The sequence below is a fragment of the Lithobates pipiens genome, unplaced genomic scaffold (assembly GCF_037356315.1).
Source record: "Lithobates pipiens isolate NorthernLeopardFrog02 unplaced genomic scaffold, aLitPip1_a1.2 Scaffold_3, whole genome shotgun sequence".
Classification (NCBI taxonomy): domain Eukaryota; kingdom Metazoa; phylum Chordata; class Amphibia; order Anura; family Ranidae; genus Lithobates; species Lithobates pipiens.
In genome coordinates, this window is record NW_027507790.1 from 281,051,078 (window position 1) to 281,071,527 (window position 20,450).

The following is a 20,450-nucleotide window of genomic DNA, read 5'->3' on the forward strand; positions in this document are numbered from 1 at the left end:
TGATTTTTGAATATGCCAAGCAAAATTAATTTATTAATATCTCTGGATACATCTACATACATTATAATTAAAGTGGCCCTGACACTAAAAATTACATTACAATCAGCTTATAAAAGAACATGTTTGATATTTATCTTCCGGGAAGGTGGTGAGTGAGATCTTCTCCTTCTCATGAAGAGTGATGGGTGTCTTTTGTATCTGACACTTTAGGATGATTTGGATACTTTGTCCCTCTCTGGTCACTGTGGTTCCTCTTCACTAAGTGACTACATTGTTCTGTATTGATGTAACGGCCAGTGGGAGGAATCACTACACCCAGCATGGGACAAGGTTTCCAACAAACCCAAAGTGTCTGATACCAGCGGTGTCCAGAACAGAAATTAAACTCACCATCCATCAGAGAGGTAATTACATCTTTATTTTTAAAGCAGAGCTCCACCCAAAAGGGAAAGCTCCACTTGTTTGCTTCCTCCCCCTTTCCACTGCCACATTTGGCACCTTTTGGGGGACCTTTGGGTTTTTGACAGATACCCTCTTCCACTTCCTGGTGACTTGGCCACGGCCAAGTCCCCCTGAAGTTCGGCCCCCCTCCTCCTTCCCCCACTGTCGGGCCATTCACAAAGAGCAGCACACTTTGCGCATGTGCCGTAAAGAGCCGGCTGTGAAGGCTTTATTGCCGGTTTCCCTTACGAGGAATGGCGGTGGCAGCAGCTGAGAGCCATCTCAAAAATCAGTTGAGGTGAAGACACCACTGGATTCCAGGACAGGTAAGTATAAGATATAGTACTTGTAGCTGCTGACTTTTATTGTTTTCTAAAGGAGCCTGGAGCTCTGCTTTAACAATGTTCATTCTCAATACACCAGTATAATACTAAAATTAACAATAATAGAGATAATGATATAACTACTGGTAATCCAGTGTTGCTCCATACATATTAGCGGATAACTGTTTTTGTATTCAGGTCAGGTCTGAACAGAATTATGTAACATTTTGGAAAAAATATACACCCGAGAAGTCCAGAACTTGATGCCATTATAGCAAAAACCTCCACAGCCACCATGTATTTCCCTCTGGTGCTCAGATAGGCCGGGATCATGGCAATCCAGACACTGCAGAACACCAGCATGCTGAAGGTGATGTACTTGGCCTCATTAAAACTGTCTGGTAATGTCCTGGCTAAAAAAGCGATAATGAAACTCACAGCGGCCAGAAGTCCCATATATCCCAGGACTGAGTAGAAGCTGATAACTGAACCCTCATTACACTGAATGATGATCTTCCCCTGATAAGAGTGATAGTCCCGATCCTGGAAGGGGGGAGAAATAGACAACCAAGTGACACAGATTATGACTTGGACCAGTGAGAAGACACAAATGATAGAATTGGGCAGTTTGGCTCCCATCCATTTCCTCCAGGGACTCCCAGGTCTGGTGGCTTTAAACGCAATACACACCATTATACTTTTGGCAAGTAGAGAAGAGATGGCAACTGAGAAGATGACACCAAAAGAGGTCACACGCAGCATGCAGGTCACATCTACTGGATGGCCGAGGAACAAGAAGACACAGAGGAAGCTCAGCATGATGGAGACCAGGAGAAGATAGCTCAGGTCCCGGTTATTAGCTTTAACAATGGGGGTGTCCTGGTAATATATAAATATCTTCAATATTAAACCAGTCAGAAGACAACAGAGGATGGAGACAGCTGAAAATACGGCAACAATGGAATCATCAGTGTAGGAGAGAAATTCCACCACTCTTGGAACACACCGATCCTTCTTCTGATTTGGCCATTCATCATCAGGACATTTCATGCAGTTTTCACTGTCTGTAGGAAGAACAATACAAACACAATGAGTATTGGGGGCAGAGCTTCTGAGAAAATGAATTGTCTTGTGTTGTCTTACAGCTTGATGGGATTTCCATCAATGCATTTGGGGAGACTTAAGCCTAGAACACACAGCGGGTTGAATGAACAAAAAAAAATGGAGAGCTCTGAAGGAGCCACTATTAAAGTGATTGTAAACCCTTACAACACACTTTGACCTACAGGTAAGCCTAGATTAAGGCTTACCTGTAGGTCCAAGAAATATATCCTAAACTTATACGGTTTAGGAGATATTTGCCCGAAGACAGGCACCGCTGTCTATGGCGCATGCGTCATAGACAGCGGCACGCAGGCGCACTGAGTGCGGCATCGTCAACGACGAAGATGCCGCGTGTGTCGGCTCCCGTATGCATGCGCGGGAGTGACGTCATCGCGGCTTTGCCGAATGACAGCGGCGGAGCTGCGAGACCCCACCGAGAAGATGGATGCGCCGGACTACAGGGGACAGCGGTGACTTCGCTGGCTCCTGTGTCAGGTAAGTGACACATAATGGACTACTATGCGATGCCTAGTAGTCCATTATGCTTTGCCTTTGCAGGGAATCAAAGAGGAAGTAAACCCATCAGGGTTTACTTCCTCTTTAACAATGTAATGTTAGTACAGCAATCTCTTCTGCTGAGCTTTTGTGTTCTGACAGGGGGATGGCCAGCCCCGCCAGAACACTCATTTAGCCGTTAGCTTGGTGCCCTGATCGGGAGCCGATCGGCAGACCTTTTTCATGCCTGCTTCTGTCAGACCGGCTGCCTTACACACAGGCCGAATACCTGACATTCAGCCCATGTTTACTGGGCTTAAAGGAAAAAAATAATAAATGATATTAATATATCACACAGTTGAACTCTTATACGTAGAGACTGTCTAAAAAAAAAAAAAAAAAAAAAGAATGTTGGTGTCATGAAGACACAATAAAGAGTAAAAAGAAAAGCACAAGAAATGTGATAATGGGGAATTTCAGTTTAAATTGCCTGAAAACCCTGACAATGCTTTGCTACATTTTAGTCTGTTAAATATACCACGGGAAACATTTTGTTATATCTGTTCAATAATTGCAAAAACTGTTGATCACGATCCTGTGTTATCTCAGCCTAATCTAATTAGCCATTCTAGTTCTGAGTCTACAGAGTGATTAGTCTCCATGTTGCGAAGAATAGATTAGGGAGATGGTTTGAGTCGTTTAGCAAAAGAGAAGAGATCACAAAGAAGCTCTGGACAGAGCTGACATCACAAAGTGTTGGCTCCCACAGCATCAGGAGCCATTGGCTATTGAAGGCACTCGGCAGGGAGAAGGATCTAGGACCACCAGTGGGGGACTTAAAAAAGAAGAGGAGCAGAGCTGCTCTGTACAAAACCATTACACAGAGCAGGTAAGTTAACAAAACTAAAACCTTTATGCCCCGTACACACGATTGAACATTACAACAACAAAACCGTGGAATCTTGTTTGAAGGTTGTTGGCTCCAACTTGTCTTGCATACACACGGTCACACAAATGTTGGCCAAACATTTCGAACATAGTGACGTACAAGATGTACTGCGAGCCGGTAAAAAGGAAGTTCAATAGTCATGTGATATCTCCATTACAGAGTGCTTCCGGTTCGTACTTGATTCCGAGCATGCATGAACATTTGTGCGATGGACTTGTGTACACACGTTTGGAAAGTCCGACAACAAAGTTTTGTTCCCAGAAATTTGAGAACTCACTATCCAGCATTTGTTGGTGGAAAGTCTGACAACAAATGTTCGATGGAGCGTACACATGGTCGGACTTTCAGCCAACAAGTTCACATCCAACATTTCCCGTCGGAAAGTCAGATCGTGTGTACGCGGCATTAGATTAACTTTAAAAGCAGAGTACATTTCTGGAAGATCAACAGGTGATTTACTATTGGGTTTTTATAGGCGTAAAACACAGAGAAATGTTCATGTATTGCAGAGATGTCCTCTTGTATTTCTAGGAGCCCTCTTCAATGCAGTGAAAGGCACCATCTTGCTACCCGAAGAGAAGGTTTCAGTAATTCAGGACATAATTCGTCCAGCTCTTTCTGCTTCCCATCTCCAGGCTCTCCAGTGTCTGGGGATCATCAGTACTATGGTGGCTACCATTTCAATGGTGAAGTGGGCTCAATGGAAGATGAGACCCTTCCAAAAAGGGTTTCTTCATCAATGTCTAGGCAGCAAGACTCAGATCATTCGCATCACTTCTTCAATGAGAAACTCCCTTCCCTGGTGGCTCCAGCTGGAAAATCTGTAGAAATGTCATTCCATTCTTCCTGTCTCATGGGTACCGATAACAATGGATGCCAGCAACAAGGGTTGGGGCACTCACTGTTTGACAGAAGTGCAACAGGGCACCTGGGACTTTCCTTTCAGGAGAACGATGTCGAACATTCTAGAATTGAGGGCAGCATTCCATGCGCTGCTAGCTTTTCGTCATCTGATATCTGGAGCCTCTGTTCTACTCAGGCTAGACAACATGACGGCAGTGGCGTACAGAAGAAGACAAGGAGGTACTCAGAGCCTGTCTCTGCTTCAGGAGGTAGAGCCAATTATGACTTGGTCTGAGAAGAACCTGATCAATATAACAGCAACCTATGTACCAGGGGCGCAGAATGTCCGGGCAGACTTCCTATCTCGAGTCCTTTTAGACAACAACGAATGGTATCTTCACGAGGAAGTATTCAGTTGGATTTTGACCTTGGGGATCTCCTCAGAAGTTGACCTATTTGCCTCCCCTTGCAACAAGAAACTGGCAAGGTAGTATTCGAGGTTCCGGGATCCTCAGGCCTATGGGGTAGATGCCCTGACGGAGTGATGGAGGTTCCACCAACCCCCATTATTCTCCAGTTTCTATGGAGACTCAGGTCGGAAGCAGCAGAAGTGATAGCCATAATACCTTACTGGCACAACAGGCCCTGGTTTCCCCTGCTAATGCTTCTCAGTGTCATGGATCCGATCCCCTTACCACTCAGATCTGATCTTCTGTCTCAAGGCTCACAGTTACATCCCTGCCTGGCTCATCTGCACCTGAGGGTCTGGTTTTTGAGGGGGGAAGTTTAGAGGCTATGGGATGCCCCAAGGAGGTCATTTCTACTCTCATAAGTGCGAGGAGAAGAAGTACCAATCGGGTATATGAGGGGATTTGGGCTAGATTCACAAACCACATATCCTCCAGGTCCAACTCTGGCAGTAATCCGACAGTTCAGGATGTTTTAAGTTTCTTGTAAACTGGATTAGATGTCTTCTGATCTGTTAGCGCTCTTTGTGTTCAAGTTTCAGCAATTTCAGCCTTTTCTGGGGTGTCTTGGGCCAAACATCCTTTGGTCCAACAATTCTTCAAGGGAGCAGTCAGGCTCAGACCACAGAGGGAACCTAGATTCCCCAAGTGGGATCTACCACTAGTCCTTGACTTCTTCTCACAACTGGACAAGCCACTTTCAGTCAGAGAACTGACCCTCAAGACTTCTTTTTTAGTAGCCATATCTTTGGCAAAGAGAGTCTCTGAAATCCAGTCTCTAGGGTCAAAAGAGCCCTTTCTCACATTTTTTCCAAACAGGGTGGTCCTAATTCCAATTCTAGGGACAAATCCCAAGGTTACTTCAGTGTTCCACGAAAACTAGGATATCATGCTACCTACTTTTAATTCTGCTGGAAGTCTAGAACCACATCCACTCGATATGGGAGTTACCTTGAAGCGATACTTGGAGGTTACAGCTTCTTTTCAACAATCGGACTACCTCTTTGTTCTATTCCATGGAAAAAACAAGGGCCTTGGGGCTTCTGTCAGATCCATCGTGGCATGAGTGGTTCAAGCTGTCCAATGGGCTTACAAAGAGAAGGTCTTGGCTCCTCCTGAGGCGGTTACAGCGCATTCTACGAGAAGTCTCTCTACCTCTTGGGCGCCTTCACGTTATATTGCGCCTGAAGTTATCTGCAGAGCAGCTTCCATGTCAACAACATACTTTTATGTCTCATTATTGTATTGAGCCAGCAACTTTATCTTCTGTAAATTTTGGTTTTAAAGTTCTGTTGGTTGACAGTGTTAAATAAATCTTTTTTGTTCAGCATTTGTGCCCACCCGAGTGTGTATGGCAAGTTATTTCCCACACATTGCTGCCACGGAGTCTGTGAGGAAAATGGAAAATTCTTATCAAAATACTTATCGGAATTTTCCTTTCCTGATGGACTCCATGGCAGCAGGAGTTCCCCCCCAAATGGCTGGAGTAGGCTAGTTATCGAACATGGCCAGGGGCAGGGAGCAAAGATTTATGGGAGTAGTGTCCTATAGGGTAGTAGAGGTGGGACTTAACCCACACGTTGCTGCCATGGAGTCTGCCAGGAAAGAAAAATGACTGAATGTACTGAAGTTACCATGAGCGTATAGCAGAATGAGGAATGAGGTCCGTATGGTGTACGGACCTGGCAGCAAAAGGGTTAAAGTGAAATAACACTAACAATTGAGCCCCACAACTCCAATGAAAGGACATAATTCATCCCAATGACACCAACAATTGGGGCGTTGTTTTTTCCACTGTCGTCAGGACATTTTCTACTCCCAGTGGGCACAATACAGCCCCCCTAAAGTCTGAAGGACAGTACACTGACCCTTTGTGCAGAAAGTTTGGAGACCCCTGTTATAGAGGATGGAATTAAGAGCTCAAGTTACAAAGTTACAATGTTGCAGTTTGATCATTTGTGGAGAGGAGACTGAGGAAATGCTTCCTCCTGCCCGAGGCAGACTGATGAGAGCATCTTAACCTAAGCAAAGTCACTGACTGGAGCTCAAGGATGGCTTGTTTATGCTAAATGTAGAACTTTAGGGTTAAATAAAATGTTGTGTTGCTGTACATTTTAGGAACTGACTGTGGGGCTATGAGAGGTCAACTTTAAATATAATGTGTATATAGTAGTAGCAAAATAGAGCTGGACAGGGCTGACACCGTTTCTTTTGATTTCAGTTCAAAAAATCCTATGTGTATGTCAGCTTACAACAAGCTGAGTGAATTTCTGGCGGGATCAACTGGTATACTTCGGTACTTGCAGGGTCTTTAAAATGATAAAACATGGGGAAATGTGCACACATTGCAGAGATGTTCTTCATATATCTTATTCACTGACATACACTTTACCCTCAGTGATACCCTTCCCTTATACCCTACTAATAAATATAAACTCTACCTGAAATGTTGGAGATCTCTCCTTCCGGACATGGGGCACACTCATAGCAACATTTATGATTCGAAGATCCAAACTTTTTTCTGCTGCCAGGTAAACAGGAATCTGAGCACCGAGATATCGGAATCTGAAATCAAATATTATTATTATTATTTTTAAAAGTCCACCATATCTCATGAAGCTATAGACACAGGTACTACAAATACAATGAGGTTCATGTTTGCCTCCACCATGAGTTCACTGTGATTTCTTCAGGTCTGAGATCCATTCAGGAGTCAGTTTTTCAGGATTTTCATCCATTTAGGGTGTTTATTGATTTATTGGTCCCCCATTATTGGTTCCCCATTGATAACGTCTGTTGATGACAAAACGCATCTGGAGGAAGGCACGTAGCGATGTCACCATGCTAGCCGACTAGGAGGACAGGCTTCGTTTGTGTATGCCGGCCGGCAATTTCTTTTTACGCATTTAACTTACCATGTAATTGCACGTGCAACATTTATTTAATAAATTCATTAAGTTTTGAATATACTACACTATGGTAGCCCTTCTCTTTTCCTGAGCATTCAAGGAGAGCTCACGGACATTGGGATGGATGAAGTGAGCAGTATCACCCGATATAACCTCTGTGTTGTGGTCACCTGTAAGCTTAAAGGCCCAGGCTGGGTTCAAGCCACTTGCCTTTAATGCTTGCCATTTGGTAAGCAGAATCTACAGCTATGGTGATCAGGCACTTTATATGTTTGTGCATGCACACTGTGGTGTTTATTAACCAGTGACTACAGCATTTATATCTCCTTGATCTCCCTGGCATCATGTGGGTTTTTATGGACTCAATTGTATGAAATTTTGTAGCGCAGCTTTTTTTTTTTTTTTTTCTATTGATTTATATTGCATGCTGTTAGGGCCTCTATTTTAGGTTAAGCTACTTTTTTGCAAGGCTTTTCTTTAAAATTAGATGGCTTTGGTTCGGGGTTAGGGATGAGCCGAACACTCCCCAGTTCGGTTCACACCAGCACTTTTGAACGGACCTAAAATTTGTGCGAACTTTAGAACCCCATTGAAGTCTATGGGACTTGAACGTTCTAAATAAAAAGTGCTAATTATAATGGCTAATATGCAAAATATTGTCCTAAAAAGGGTTTGGGGACCTGGCTCCTGCCCCAGGGGACATGGGTCAATTCCTAAAATGTTTTTAAAAACAACCGTTTTTTCTGGAGCACTGATTTTAAAGCGGGAGTCTACCAGGACTCCGCATTTTTTTTTTTTTTAAAAGCCAGCAGCTACAAATACTGCAGCTGCTGACTTTTAAAATAGTGACACTTACCTGTCCAGCGCGCCCGCGATGTCGGCACCCGAAGCTGATCGCTAAGTCGTCTGTCGGGTCCTGCCGCCGCCATCTTGGGTATGGGAATCAGGAAATGGAGCCTTTCGGCTTAATTTCCCGGTTCCCTACTGCGCATGCGCGAATTGCGCTGCGCAATAAGGACGCTCCCCGCTGCCTCTGGGAGCTGTGTGTTTCCCAGCAGGCAGCGGGGCACTTGCGGGAAGGGGCGGGCACTTGCGGAAAGGGGCGTAAGTTACGCCCCTTTCCGTAGAGAGCTGTCCCGGAAGTGGGTGCAGTTACCTGGATTATCCAGGTAACTGCACCCCCCTCCCCCCTGAAAGGTGCCGATTGTGGCACCGGAGGGGGGGAGGGTTCCGATGAGCGGAAGGTCCACTTTAGGGTGGACCTCCGCTTTAATGACGATTAAAGTGAAAAAAAAAATGAAATATTCCTTTAAATATCATGCCTGGGGGGTGTCTATAGTATGTTTGTGAAGTGCCATGTGTTTCCCGTGTTTAAAACAGTCCCTGCACAAAATGACATTTAACGGAAAAAAAGTAATTTAAAACTGCTTGCGGTTTTAATGTAATCTTTGGTTCCGGCAATACGGATGAAAATCTGAGAAAAATGGCATAGGTATCCCCCCTACCCATTACCAGCCCCTTTGGGTCTTGTACGGATATTATGGGGAACCCCGTACCCATATTAAAAAAAGGAAAGGTGTGGTGCCCCCAGGCCCTATATACTCAGAACAGGAGTATACAGGCGGTGCAAACAAGACAGGGACTGTGCAGGTTTGTTGTGTTAAGTTGAATCTGTTTGTAATTTTCAACTGGTACATTTTTAAAGTGTAGCTCCAGTCAAAAAATCTATTTTTAAGCTTTTTGGAAAACATAGGGAAGGGTTATCACCCCTGTATAATTTTTTTGGCTAACCGTCTTTTTTCATCTCACTTCCTGTTGTCTCCTTCTGTTTGCAAGTAGTAGACGTTTGTAAGTTGGATGTTTGAAAGTAGGGGCCTGCCTATATGCTCTGCACAAATGTGCGCCTAAGGTGTTGGTGTTGCCACAACACTGTAAGCCCTCAAAATGACTCTTGGTAGGCGTTGGGGAGCCCTGCTGTGAACAATTATATCAAGAATTGTAATTACATGCCATTGTTGAACACTGGTAGAAAAATAGGGCCTTTGGTGGTTGTGGTAGTGGTACTGGTGCCACAACACTGTAAGTACTCACAGCTACTCTCGGTGGGCGCAGGAACGGGCCCTGTTGTGAAATATTATACCAAGAATTGTAATTAGATGCCCCTGTTAAACAGGGGCTGAAAAATTGGGCCTTAGGCACTGTTTGCTGTTGCCACAACACTGCAACCTCTCCCAGATACTCTAGCTGGATTGCAGGAATGAGCACTGCTGCAAAGCATTGCATCAAAAATTGTAATTACCCGCCCCTGTTAAACAGGGGCTGAAAAATTGGGCTGGTGGCGCTGGTGCCACAACACTGCAACCTCTCCCATATACTCTATTTGTAGTGCAGGAATAAGCCCTGCTGCAAACCATTGCATCAAAAATTGTAATTACACGCCCCTGTTAAACAGGGGCTGAAAAATTGGGCTGGTGGCATCACCCAGAATCAAAAATGTTCTTCCAAGATATCAGCGGAGGAAGAGGATAGACAGTCAACATAACAGGACAGTCACTCAGCATCAGCATAGGCAGTCTTGAAGGGATGTGATATTTAAAAAAAAAAATATTTGGTTACATCAGCTTCAGGTGCTTGGTAGCTGGTGGTGATACAAGACTGATTCATCTTTATGAAGGTCAGTCGATCAACCCAGTCGGTGGACAGGCACACCCTGTGATCAGTTACAAAGCCACCAGCAGCACTGAAGGTGCGTTCCGAAAGAACGCTGGGAGCAGGACAGGCCAGTAGCTCAATTGCATACTGTGAAAGCTCTGGCCAGTGATCCATCCTCAAGACCCAGTAAGCCAGAGGATTTTCGGTGGGAAAGGTGTCCAAGTCTGGCCTTGCCCCTAGGTATTCCTGCACCATGTAAATCAGACGCTGGCGATGGTTGCTGGAACCGATCATACCTTGGGGCCGCGGACTAAAAAATTGTCTGAACGCATCAGTCAGACTGCCACCTACTCCACTGCTTCTTCTGACCGATGCCTCAGCAACAGGTTGTCCAGGACCAGGAGTTTGTAACCTCCCAGTTTCTGGGAACACGTTGCACAGACCTTTCTGCAAGGCCTCCCGGAGATGTCTCATCCTCTGCTCCCTCTGCGACGGCAAGATAAGGTCGGCAACCTTACCCTTGTACCGTGGATCAAGGAAAGTGGCCAGCCAGTAATGGTCCTTCTCCTTGATCCGAAGAATACGAGGGTCCTTCCGCAGGCTTTGCAGGATCAGGGAGGCCATGCACAGTAGGTTAGCTGAGGCATTCGGTCCGGAGTCCGCTGGGTCACTAAAGACAACATGATCCGCAGCCACATCCTCCCAGCTACGTACAAGTCCACGGGTTTCTTGGGACTGTAAATCATCCCTTCAAGAATGCTGCTCCTGATGCTGAGTGCCAGGCTCCACCTTCATGCTGACACAATCATCCTCCTCCTCCTCCTCCTCCTCCTCCTCCTCCTCCTCTTCCTGTGTGATGAGTGGGACAGCAGGAACACTGTCTGGATAAAGGGGGCCTTGAGAGGTAAGGAAGTCCTCCTCTTCCTGCCTCTGTTCTGCCTCAAGTGCCCTGTCCATTATTCCACGCAGCGTATGCTCCAACAGGTAGACAAGAGGTACAGTGCCACTGATGCATGCACTGTCACTACTCACCATCCTTGTGGCCTCCTCAAACAGTGACAAGACAGTGCATGCATCCCTGATCATGCCCCACTGGTGTGGTGAGAAAAAACCGAGCTCACCTGACCCTGTCCTGGTGCCGTAGTCGCACAGGTACTCATTGATGGCTCTCTGCTGCATGTGCAGCCGCTGCAGCATGGCCAACGTTGAGTTCCACCTGGTGGGCATGTCACATATAAGGCGGTTCTTGGGCAGGTTCAACTCCTTTTGGAGCTCAGCCAGCCGAGCACAGGCATTAAATGATCTGCGGAAATGCACACAGACTTTCCTGGCCTGCTCCAGGACATGCTGTAAGCCCGGGTACCTGCCCAAGAACCGCTGCACCACCAGGTAAAGGACGTGAGCCACACAGGGCACATGGGTCAGTTGTCCCTGTCGGAGGGCGGCGAGGAGGATGGTGCCATTGTTGCAAACCACCAATCCTGGCTTAAGCTGGTGTGGCGTCAACCACCTCTTGGCCTGCCCCTGCAGAGCTGACAAAATATCTGCCCCATTGTGGCTCCTGTCCCCCAAACAAACCAGCACAAGCACGGCATGGCATCATTTTGCCTGCGTACTTGCATAGCCCCTTGAACGCCTACAGAGCACCGCTGGTTCCAAGGACTGAGCACTGGAAGAGGCCATGGAGGAAGAAGAAGAGGAGGGGGTGGAGGAGAGAGGTGTGACACAACCAATAGAAGCATTTTGGAGGCGTGGTGGCGGAACAACCTCCAACACTACTGCACCTTGTCCTGCATCCTTCCCAGCTGCCAGAAGAGTGACCCAATGGGCCGTGAAAGACTGGTAACCTCCCTGTCCATGCCTGCTGGACCATGAGTCAGCGGTAATATGCATCTTACCGCTGACCGCCCTGTCCAGCGAGGCAAGGACATTGCCTTCCACATGCCGGTAGAGAGCCGGAATCGCCTTCTGTGAGAAAAAAGTGGTGTTTGGGGACCTGCCACTGAGGAACCGCACATTGCACAAACTCACGGAAGGGGGCCGAGTCTACCAACTGAAAAGGTAGCAGTTGAAGTGCTAGCAATTTAGCCAAGCTAGCATTCAACTGCTGGGCATGTGAATGGCTGGGAGTGAACTTATTTCTATGGTCCAGCAGCTGGGGCAGGGAAATTTGCCTGCTACAATCGTACGTGGGTGTACTGCTAGCAGAGTGCCCGCAAGTACTTTCCTGTGACACACCTAATTCTACAGCTTCATTCCACTCAGTGCAGGTTTCAGAGAGGACTGAAGGTCTAGTGGGGTTGGAGATCCCGGCTGATGAGAAGCAAGGAGAGGTCCGCTTTGTTCTTTGGTGTGGGTCTTTGAGGTAAGCTTGCCAACGAGCTGCATGGCAGGTCAACATATGTCTGGTCCAGCATGTGGTGCCCAATCGGCTGATGTTTTGGCCACACGAGATACGCTTGAGACATATGTTGCAAATAGTAGCGGTGCGATCTGATGCACTCGTCTCAAAAAAGGCCCACACCAAAGAACTTTTAAAATAACACGCAGAGGTAGCGCCCTGCACAGGCGGAGCTCTGCGGTGTGATTCAGTTGGTGTGCTGCCCCTAAGCTGGTCCCCAGAGGGCATCCTGCCTCATTGGAGATGTGCCTCCTCCTCCTCCTCCTGCTCTCTCCTACCAGGCACCCACTTGGAGTCAATGCCCTCATCATCCCCTACCTCTTCATCACTGGAGCAAACCTGGCAGTATGCTGCAGCTTGTGGAACATGACTGCTAGATTGCTGTGCTTCTTGAGCATCCCCTCTCTCTGCGCTCACGCTACTGCCTTCCTCTAGCTGAGTATCATCATCAGATCCTAAAAAACACTGGGTATCCTCCTGGAGCATGTACCCAACACTGTGCTCAAAGAGTTCGGGGGACTCCTCAGGAGGATGTGGTGGGTCTAGGTAAGGAGTCACTGACGATGACATTGAGACGAGGGAAGAGGATGCATTGGCAGCTGCTTTGCTAGTACCCTGAGCCTGGGTGAGAGAAGATGAGGAGGATGAAGAGGGCTTGGTCATCTACTCTGCCAAGTCTTCGGCATGATGCGGCTCAACACGTCCTGCTGTCGAAAATAAGGACAAGCATGTCCCATGGCCACGTGCTGATGACAATGTACTGCATCCACGACCAGCACTGTTGTCTCTAGACACAGAGCCTGCTTGCCCTCTTTTATTGGCTCGTGCCTGTCTGCTTCTCCTTGTTGGCCTTCCAGACATGGTAATGGCCTGCAGGGAGATGGGAAAACCAGCAATTGGGTAGTGAATATTGTGCTGGAGGCACAAAACACCCACTAACTCCTGCTAATGCCGTTATTATAGAACACCAGCAATAAAGAGTAGATATAGGTGTATATTGTGCTGTGCTGGAGGCACACAACACCAACTAACTCCTACAGATGCCTTTATTATAGAACACCAGCAATAAAGGGTAGATACAAGTGTATATTGTACTGTGCTGGAGGCACACAACACACACTGATGGCTCAATTACAGAAGAGCAATATAGGTAGATACAGGTGTATACTGTGCTGAAGGCACACAGACAACACACACAAACTTCTGCAGATGGCTGATGGCTCAATTAGAGAAGAGCAATATATGTAGATACAGATGTATACTGCACTGAAGGCACACAGACAACACCCACTAACTCCTGCAGACGCCGGAACATTAGACAAGGCTGCCGCGCTGGCGGAATTATATAGTGTGGGGCGTATACTACACAGGCTGAGCTATAATTGGCCACAGGCATCCTGCCTGTGGCCAATCATGGCTCTCCTCGCTGCCGGCGCTGTGATTGGCCAAGCATGCGGGGTCACAGTGCATGCTTGGCCAATCATAAGCCAGCAATGCACTGCAATGGCGCAGTGCATTGTGGGCCATGAGTGCCACACGAATTTGGCATGAACAGCCCATAACGTTCGGTATTCGCCGAACGTGCAAACAGCTGATGTTCGAGTCGAACATGTGTTCGACTCGAACACCAAGCTCATCCCTATTCGGGGGTGTTTTAGGGTTTTCCTAAAAAAAAAAATATTGCTTTTGTATTTTATGTTTGTAGGGTTTTAGGTTTAGGGTTCTCAAACCACAACATTCACTTGTTTCAGACCTGATCTGTTCTTGAGGCTGCTTTTTTTCTTTTTCACAGCAGATGGATGTATTGTTTAATTTAAAGAAAAAAATGCCCATGGGACTTTTGTTAAATTTGCTCCAAGGAAAAAAATGAATGCCTCATTACATAAAATTTTGATTTCATATTCAATTTAAAAATAAACAATATGAACAGTACATATATTATGGTATAAAAATGAGAAAAAAAAACACATATCAATTGATGTATATTTCCACATATAGGCAACATTACACATAAAGACACAGATAGGTAAATGTTGGAATATATCTCAACACGTTTCATGAAACAATGTTCACTTCATCAGGAGACAATAACATCCAATGTATACACCAACATAGAAGTCTAAAGAGTAACAAAACCAGAAGAATGTTCACAAATAGGCCAAATGACATAGAGGGGCACCAAAGGACATGCTCAGTCTGGGAGCTGAAAATAAGGTGGGACATTCAGCAGGGGCACACAGAGGGATCCAGTAAGACAGGACAAAAATTGTTATAAGGCTGTATAAGGACCTGTGGTACAAGTAACAAATGAAAAACGGCATCCACGTGGTGTGTCAACAGCCCAAAGAAAGTCAAATTGTCCTGCTTATGAAACGGGGTTACCCCTCTCACATATTATATTTGCTATAAAAATTGAACCATTACCATTATTTATCAGGGTTATTAGACATAAAAATGGGGGATAGGGAACATAAACATGTGCTTGTTTGCTGATAATGGGATCTCCATGCTATCTAGATGTTACCTTCACAACTGTCCAATGTTCTGTATGCTCTGTGCTTTTTGTGACATTTCCTATTATAAGTTCAATGAAACTAAATCACATATCCCAGGTCTAAAACATTTTCCCACAACAGAATCTCTCTGAACCCCCTACCCATATGTCTGGGAAATGGTAGGCATTAAATATTTAGGAAACTCCAGTGGTGGCTGGTGCTGGAGGATTTTGGGAGGGGTGCAGGTGGGCTCACCCAGGTCCGCACTCACCCTACAGTGGAGCCTTCCAGCTGTCATGGCTCCCCTGGTGCCTGGCGGTGGGGCATCAGGGTTGAGGAAATATTTCAAGATGTGGTGTGACATCCATATTGATACTTTGCTCAGCAAATTTGTGATACATGAGGAGATTGAGGAGTCGAGATATAGATCTGGTTGTCGACAGAATAGAGGTGGTATTGGAAGCCATGGGAGGTTAGTAACTAGCCCAGGTAAGATGTGTAGAGAGATAATAAAAAGGGCCCAAGGACGGAGCTTTAGGATACCCCAATAGAAAAAGGAAGAGGAGCGGGGGAGATGAGGAGAGTTGGTGGATATGGTGAGAGTTGGTAGAGATGGTAGATAATGGTGAGAGATGCAAAAAGCAGTCAGGGAGGCAGAGGGAGTGTAGTTTATTGAGGAGGAATGGGTGGTCAACTGTGTCAAAGGCAGCAGAAAGGTCCAAGAGTATAAGTATGAGTATGGAGTACTAGTCATTGATTTTAGCATTTGGTAGGTCATTGGTGAGTTTTAGTAGGGCAGTTTCAGTGAAATGTTGTGGACGGAAGCCGGAATGTAGGGGATGGAAAAGTTTGTTGAACGTGAGGTAGCAACTCACAAGGTTGTGGACAAGGCATTCAAGAAGCATGGAGGCAAATGGGAGCAGGGAAATGGATCTTAAATTATTCATATAGGTGGGTTCCAGTGAGGGTTTTTTTAAGTATGGGGGTAACCAATGCACGTTTGAGTGGAGAGGGAAAGGTGCCGGAGGAGAGGGAGAGGTTGAAGATGTGGGTTACAGATTTTAGGATAGAGTAGGAGGGTGGGTGCAGTAATTGTGAGGGGACAAGGTCCAGCAGACTGGTGGTGAGGTGGGCCATGGAAAGGAGTTTAGCAACTTCCTCAGCGGTAACATGGTTAAAGGAAGAAAGTATTGATTGTGGTGTTGGACCTGGTGTGTTGGTTGGGGCAGAAAGCAGGACACTAGATATCTCATCACAAATTGTGTTGATTTTGTTTTTGAAATGATTGGCAATCTCACTCCTAATAATATCCCACAATGGTCACCCCTAATAGTTCCCCACAACTGTCACACCTAATAATATCTCAGAACTGTCACGCCTAATAATATCCCACAACTGTCACCCCTAATAATATCTCACAACTGTCACACCTAATAATATCTCACAACTGTCACACCTAATAATATCTCACAACTGTCACACCTAATAATATCTCACAGCTGTCACACCTAATGATATCTCACAACTAATACTATCCACCAACTGTCACTGCTAATAGTTCCCCTCAACTGTCACACCTAATATCTCACAATTGTCACACCTAATAATACCCCCCGACTGTCACTTCTAATAATATCCCACAACTTTCACACCTACTAATGTCCCTGTATATAATCTGTCACCAATTAGCAGAGGTGTTCCTGTTTGGTGACATTAGATCAGGTACCATTTATCCAGGAGACACCTCTAGAAGCTCTGAATGTTCTAATGGGATTTACTTTCAACAATAACATGGAAAACACAAAGAGGCAACCAGATAGACACCTTTTGTTTCTTTCTATATATCTTTTTCATGTAGTGCAGAGGACACATTATAAGGACATCCTGAATTTCTCGATTCCACCATTGAATGTTTAATTATTATTCTGCTGATTTCAGTGCTGCTATTTCCTGTAATAATTATATTCCACGTCTATTGGCGTGCGCACAGGGTGTCCCGGGTGTTCCTGGGCACACCCTATTCACCCAGTGTGGAGCAGATTCCCCCTGTTTAGACCCCTGATATTTCACATAAAAAAACCCTAACAGGGCTCCCAATTTATTTATTTTTTTAAATTGTAAAAAATAATAAAAAGTAAAATAATAAAAATAAAAACAACTTATACCACCCACTGCCTTACTGACTTCAATCTCTACCCTACTGACACCATCCATTGCACTACTGACACTGACAGTATATATACACATGCATACACATACAGTATGTGTCTGAGCTTTGGGTGCACACCTATGTCATTTATGTCAGAGATTTACATTCTCTCCGGTACCTCCTCTGACAACTTTATTCCACAACACATACATATTCACATAGAAAATAAAGAACCTTTATGTACACCAATTGTTTACAATCAAAAAATCTTCAGTGGCTTCAAAAATGACCCCATACATGGAGAGGCACATTGGCACACTGGCAAGCATTTCTTAAATTAAGACCAGAAAATCTCTAAAATCAAAAACAATATAAACAGAAAATAAAGGGATTTCTTACTTTTCCTTTTCTCCAGAAAATAGGATCACTCATTTTGGGAAATTGTTTGGGAACATAATCTGGGCTTTGAATGGTGGCGATTGTTTTTAATAAAGGAGGTGCATTGGTAAAAGAAATCCAGCTTTGTAAAAAAAGATCGGTTGGAATTTCTCTTCTCTCATTAAAGTAGATCTCACCTTCATCGGGGTCGGTGTAATGAACGTTTCTCACATACTTGTGCAGCTTTTCATGGAAAACAGAAGAACAAACATTACTATTAGAAATGGTCCGAACACCCCCCCCCCCCCCCCACAGCAGAACTCCCGAACAGGGAAAAAGTTCTAACCTGAACGGCGAACCCCATTGAAGTCTATGGGAGTGAAACAGAAAAAATCTAAAGTAATTGGCCATAAAAGTGTTATGGGAGCCTGGGTATGTATCAATGCAAAAAAAAACATTTTTTAAACAATCATTTTTTTCAGGGGCAGAGATTTTAATGATGCTTAAAGTGCAACAATAAAAATGAAAAAAAATCCTTTAAATATAGCACCTGGAGGGTCCCCTTAGTCTGCCTTTAAAGTGGCACATCTGTAGCACGTATAGAACCTGCTGCAGCAAACATTACATTTATATATATATATATATATATATATATATATATATATATATATATATATATATATATATATATATAGTCAAATCACATTTCAATTGACTCGCAGTCAAGCAATACCAGGCCTTTATCCAAGCACGCAGCCTGGCAGGTCAGGAAAGGATAGGGACGAGCGAGTGCCCCACTCTCCTGAATCATACCAGTCCACATGTTGCACATTTGTCACTTGCCACTTCACCTGCCAAACTTTGTGGATTGTCACTTGCCACATCACATGCCACCAGATGTGGATTGTCACTTACCACGTCACCTGCCACACATTGCGGATTGTCGCTTGTCACGTCTTCTGACACACGTTGCGGATTGCCACCTTTCACGTCACCTGCCACACATTGTGGATTGTCACGTCACCTGCCACATGTTGCAGATTGTCACTTGTCATGTCACCTGCCACACATTGCGGATTGTCACTTGCCATACATTGCTGATTGTCACTTGCCATGTCACGTGCCACACGTTGCAGATTGTCACTTGCCACACGTTGATGCTTGTCGCTTGCCACATCCCCTGCCACACATTGTGGATTATCACTTGTCACGTCACCTGCCATGCCACTTGCCACACATTGCGAATTGTCACTTGTCTGCTACAATTGTCACTTGCTGTGTCACTTGCCGGTTAAGGTGTGGATTGTCACTTGCTGTGTCCCAGAGTGAAGTCAGGCAGCAGAGAGATGATGTAATCTTTTTGCTGCCCGCAGCTGCACAGTGAGGGTGAAACTGCAGTAATGCAGGGTGGGCGGTGAGAGATGATGTCATCTCTGTTCCCCTGCCCACTGGCCTGCTGATTGGCCAGCCCGCCTGCTCACCTGCCACCGGTCCTGTTCGCCAGCTCACCTGCAGATTGACCCACTGTTTAATCACCCGCTGACCCGCCCACATGCTTACTCACCCCCTGACTGGATTGGCCCACCCGCCGCGCTCACTCACCTATGCCGGCCCATCATTAATTTGTTGGGGGGGGGCAATTGCCCCGTTGCCCTCTTCCTGGATCTGCCCCTGTCAGCTGCAGAACATAAGGTTTTTCACCTTAATGCATTGGATGTAAACCCCCAACATTTTTTTTCATTAAGGCTTGTACCTGGTACAGCATATGATTTCATGTCATCTGTGCCCAGTCTTACCATGAAGAGTTAATCCAGCTCTGAGCAATCCTCTTATCTTCTTTCAGTGAGATAAAAACGGACAGACAAAGACATGCTAGTCCTTCTTCCCCCTTGCTGTGAGTGACAGCTCATTTCCTTATCTCATGCACTAGTATTCAGTGAGACATTCAGTGTACTTTGCAAGCATCATCATCATCCCTCTCTAAGCATCTCAGAGTTATTACTACAGTAGGAGATTGTTGTGTAGTTATGTAGTTGTGGAACAGATGTGTGGGAGTCACAGGAGGCCATGAGCGCGCTCTGCTTCCTTTGCGCCTCTGTCTGGACAAAGGGGAGTGTAGAGCTGGGCGGGGAGTCTAGAGATGTCACAACTCTGCCCACTTAGCTCCAGAGCATAGACACACCCTGATGATCAGTGCACCGATTACATCCCTAGATGTCCTCTGTGAGGAGATGCCACTGATCGGCTCTCCTCTCCTAACACTCTGTCAGTGTGAGACGAGGAGTGACGATTACTGGCACCTCTGTGTTTACATGTGACTGGCTGTGATTGGACACAGTGGCTCTTTACACAGATCGGGGGTTGCTAGGACATGGCACGGCCATGATCACTGTGCTGGGTGCGCAAAAGAGTGGTCGTTCTGGAGGGCCGTCATAACAAGCTCCGTGCTGCCCAGCCGTCATTTGACGGCCAGTGGGCGGGAAGAGGTTAAGGTGCAATGTGGACCAGATGCATGATCCCCCGGGAGGTTATCCCGCACCGTGACTCGGGGGTTCATGCCCTATGAACATGCAGGTGATTTAGTTAGGGTCCATCTAGGGGGATCTTTTTAGGGTCGTCTGTCCCAGATCCAGGTGGGAGGATCACTTTGCTTTATGGGGGACATTAATTGATCTGAATACGGGATTTCATTGTGGGGTGGGTTAGTTGGGGATATGGGAGTTGTTTTATAAGGGAGGGACACGGGATATTCAAGTGATGCTAAAGTCTTACCTGCTCTGTGTATTTGGATTTGCACAGGGCAGTCTGGATCCTCCTCTTCTAGGGTCCCGCTTCAGTGCTCTG

The 20,450-nt window shown here is 45.8% G+C and overlaps 1 protein-coding gene across 1 annotated transcript in view; it reads right to left on the reverse strand.

Annotated features, from left to right (window-relative positions):
- Window positions 1-785: 785 nt before the first annotated feature.
- LOC143941292 (vomeronasal type-2 receptor 26-like) overlaps window positions 786-20,450 on the reverse strand; it is a 152,529-nt gene continuing 132,864 nt past the window's right edge. The window contains exons 6-8 of the mRNA XM_077463327.1: window positions 17,628-17,849; window positions 7,064-7,187; window positions 786-1,828 (exon numbers count right to left, since the gene is read on the reverse strand). Coding sequence (XP_077319453.1) covers window positions 936-1,828; window positions 7,064-7,187; window positions 17,628-17,849 — 1,239 coding nt within the window. The 3' untranslated portion in view covers window positions 786-935. The remainder of the gene's footprint in view (window positions 1,829-7,063; window positions 7,188-17,627; window positions 17,850-20,450) is intronic.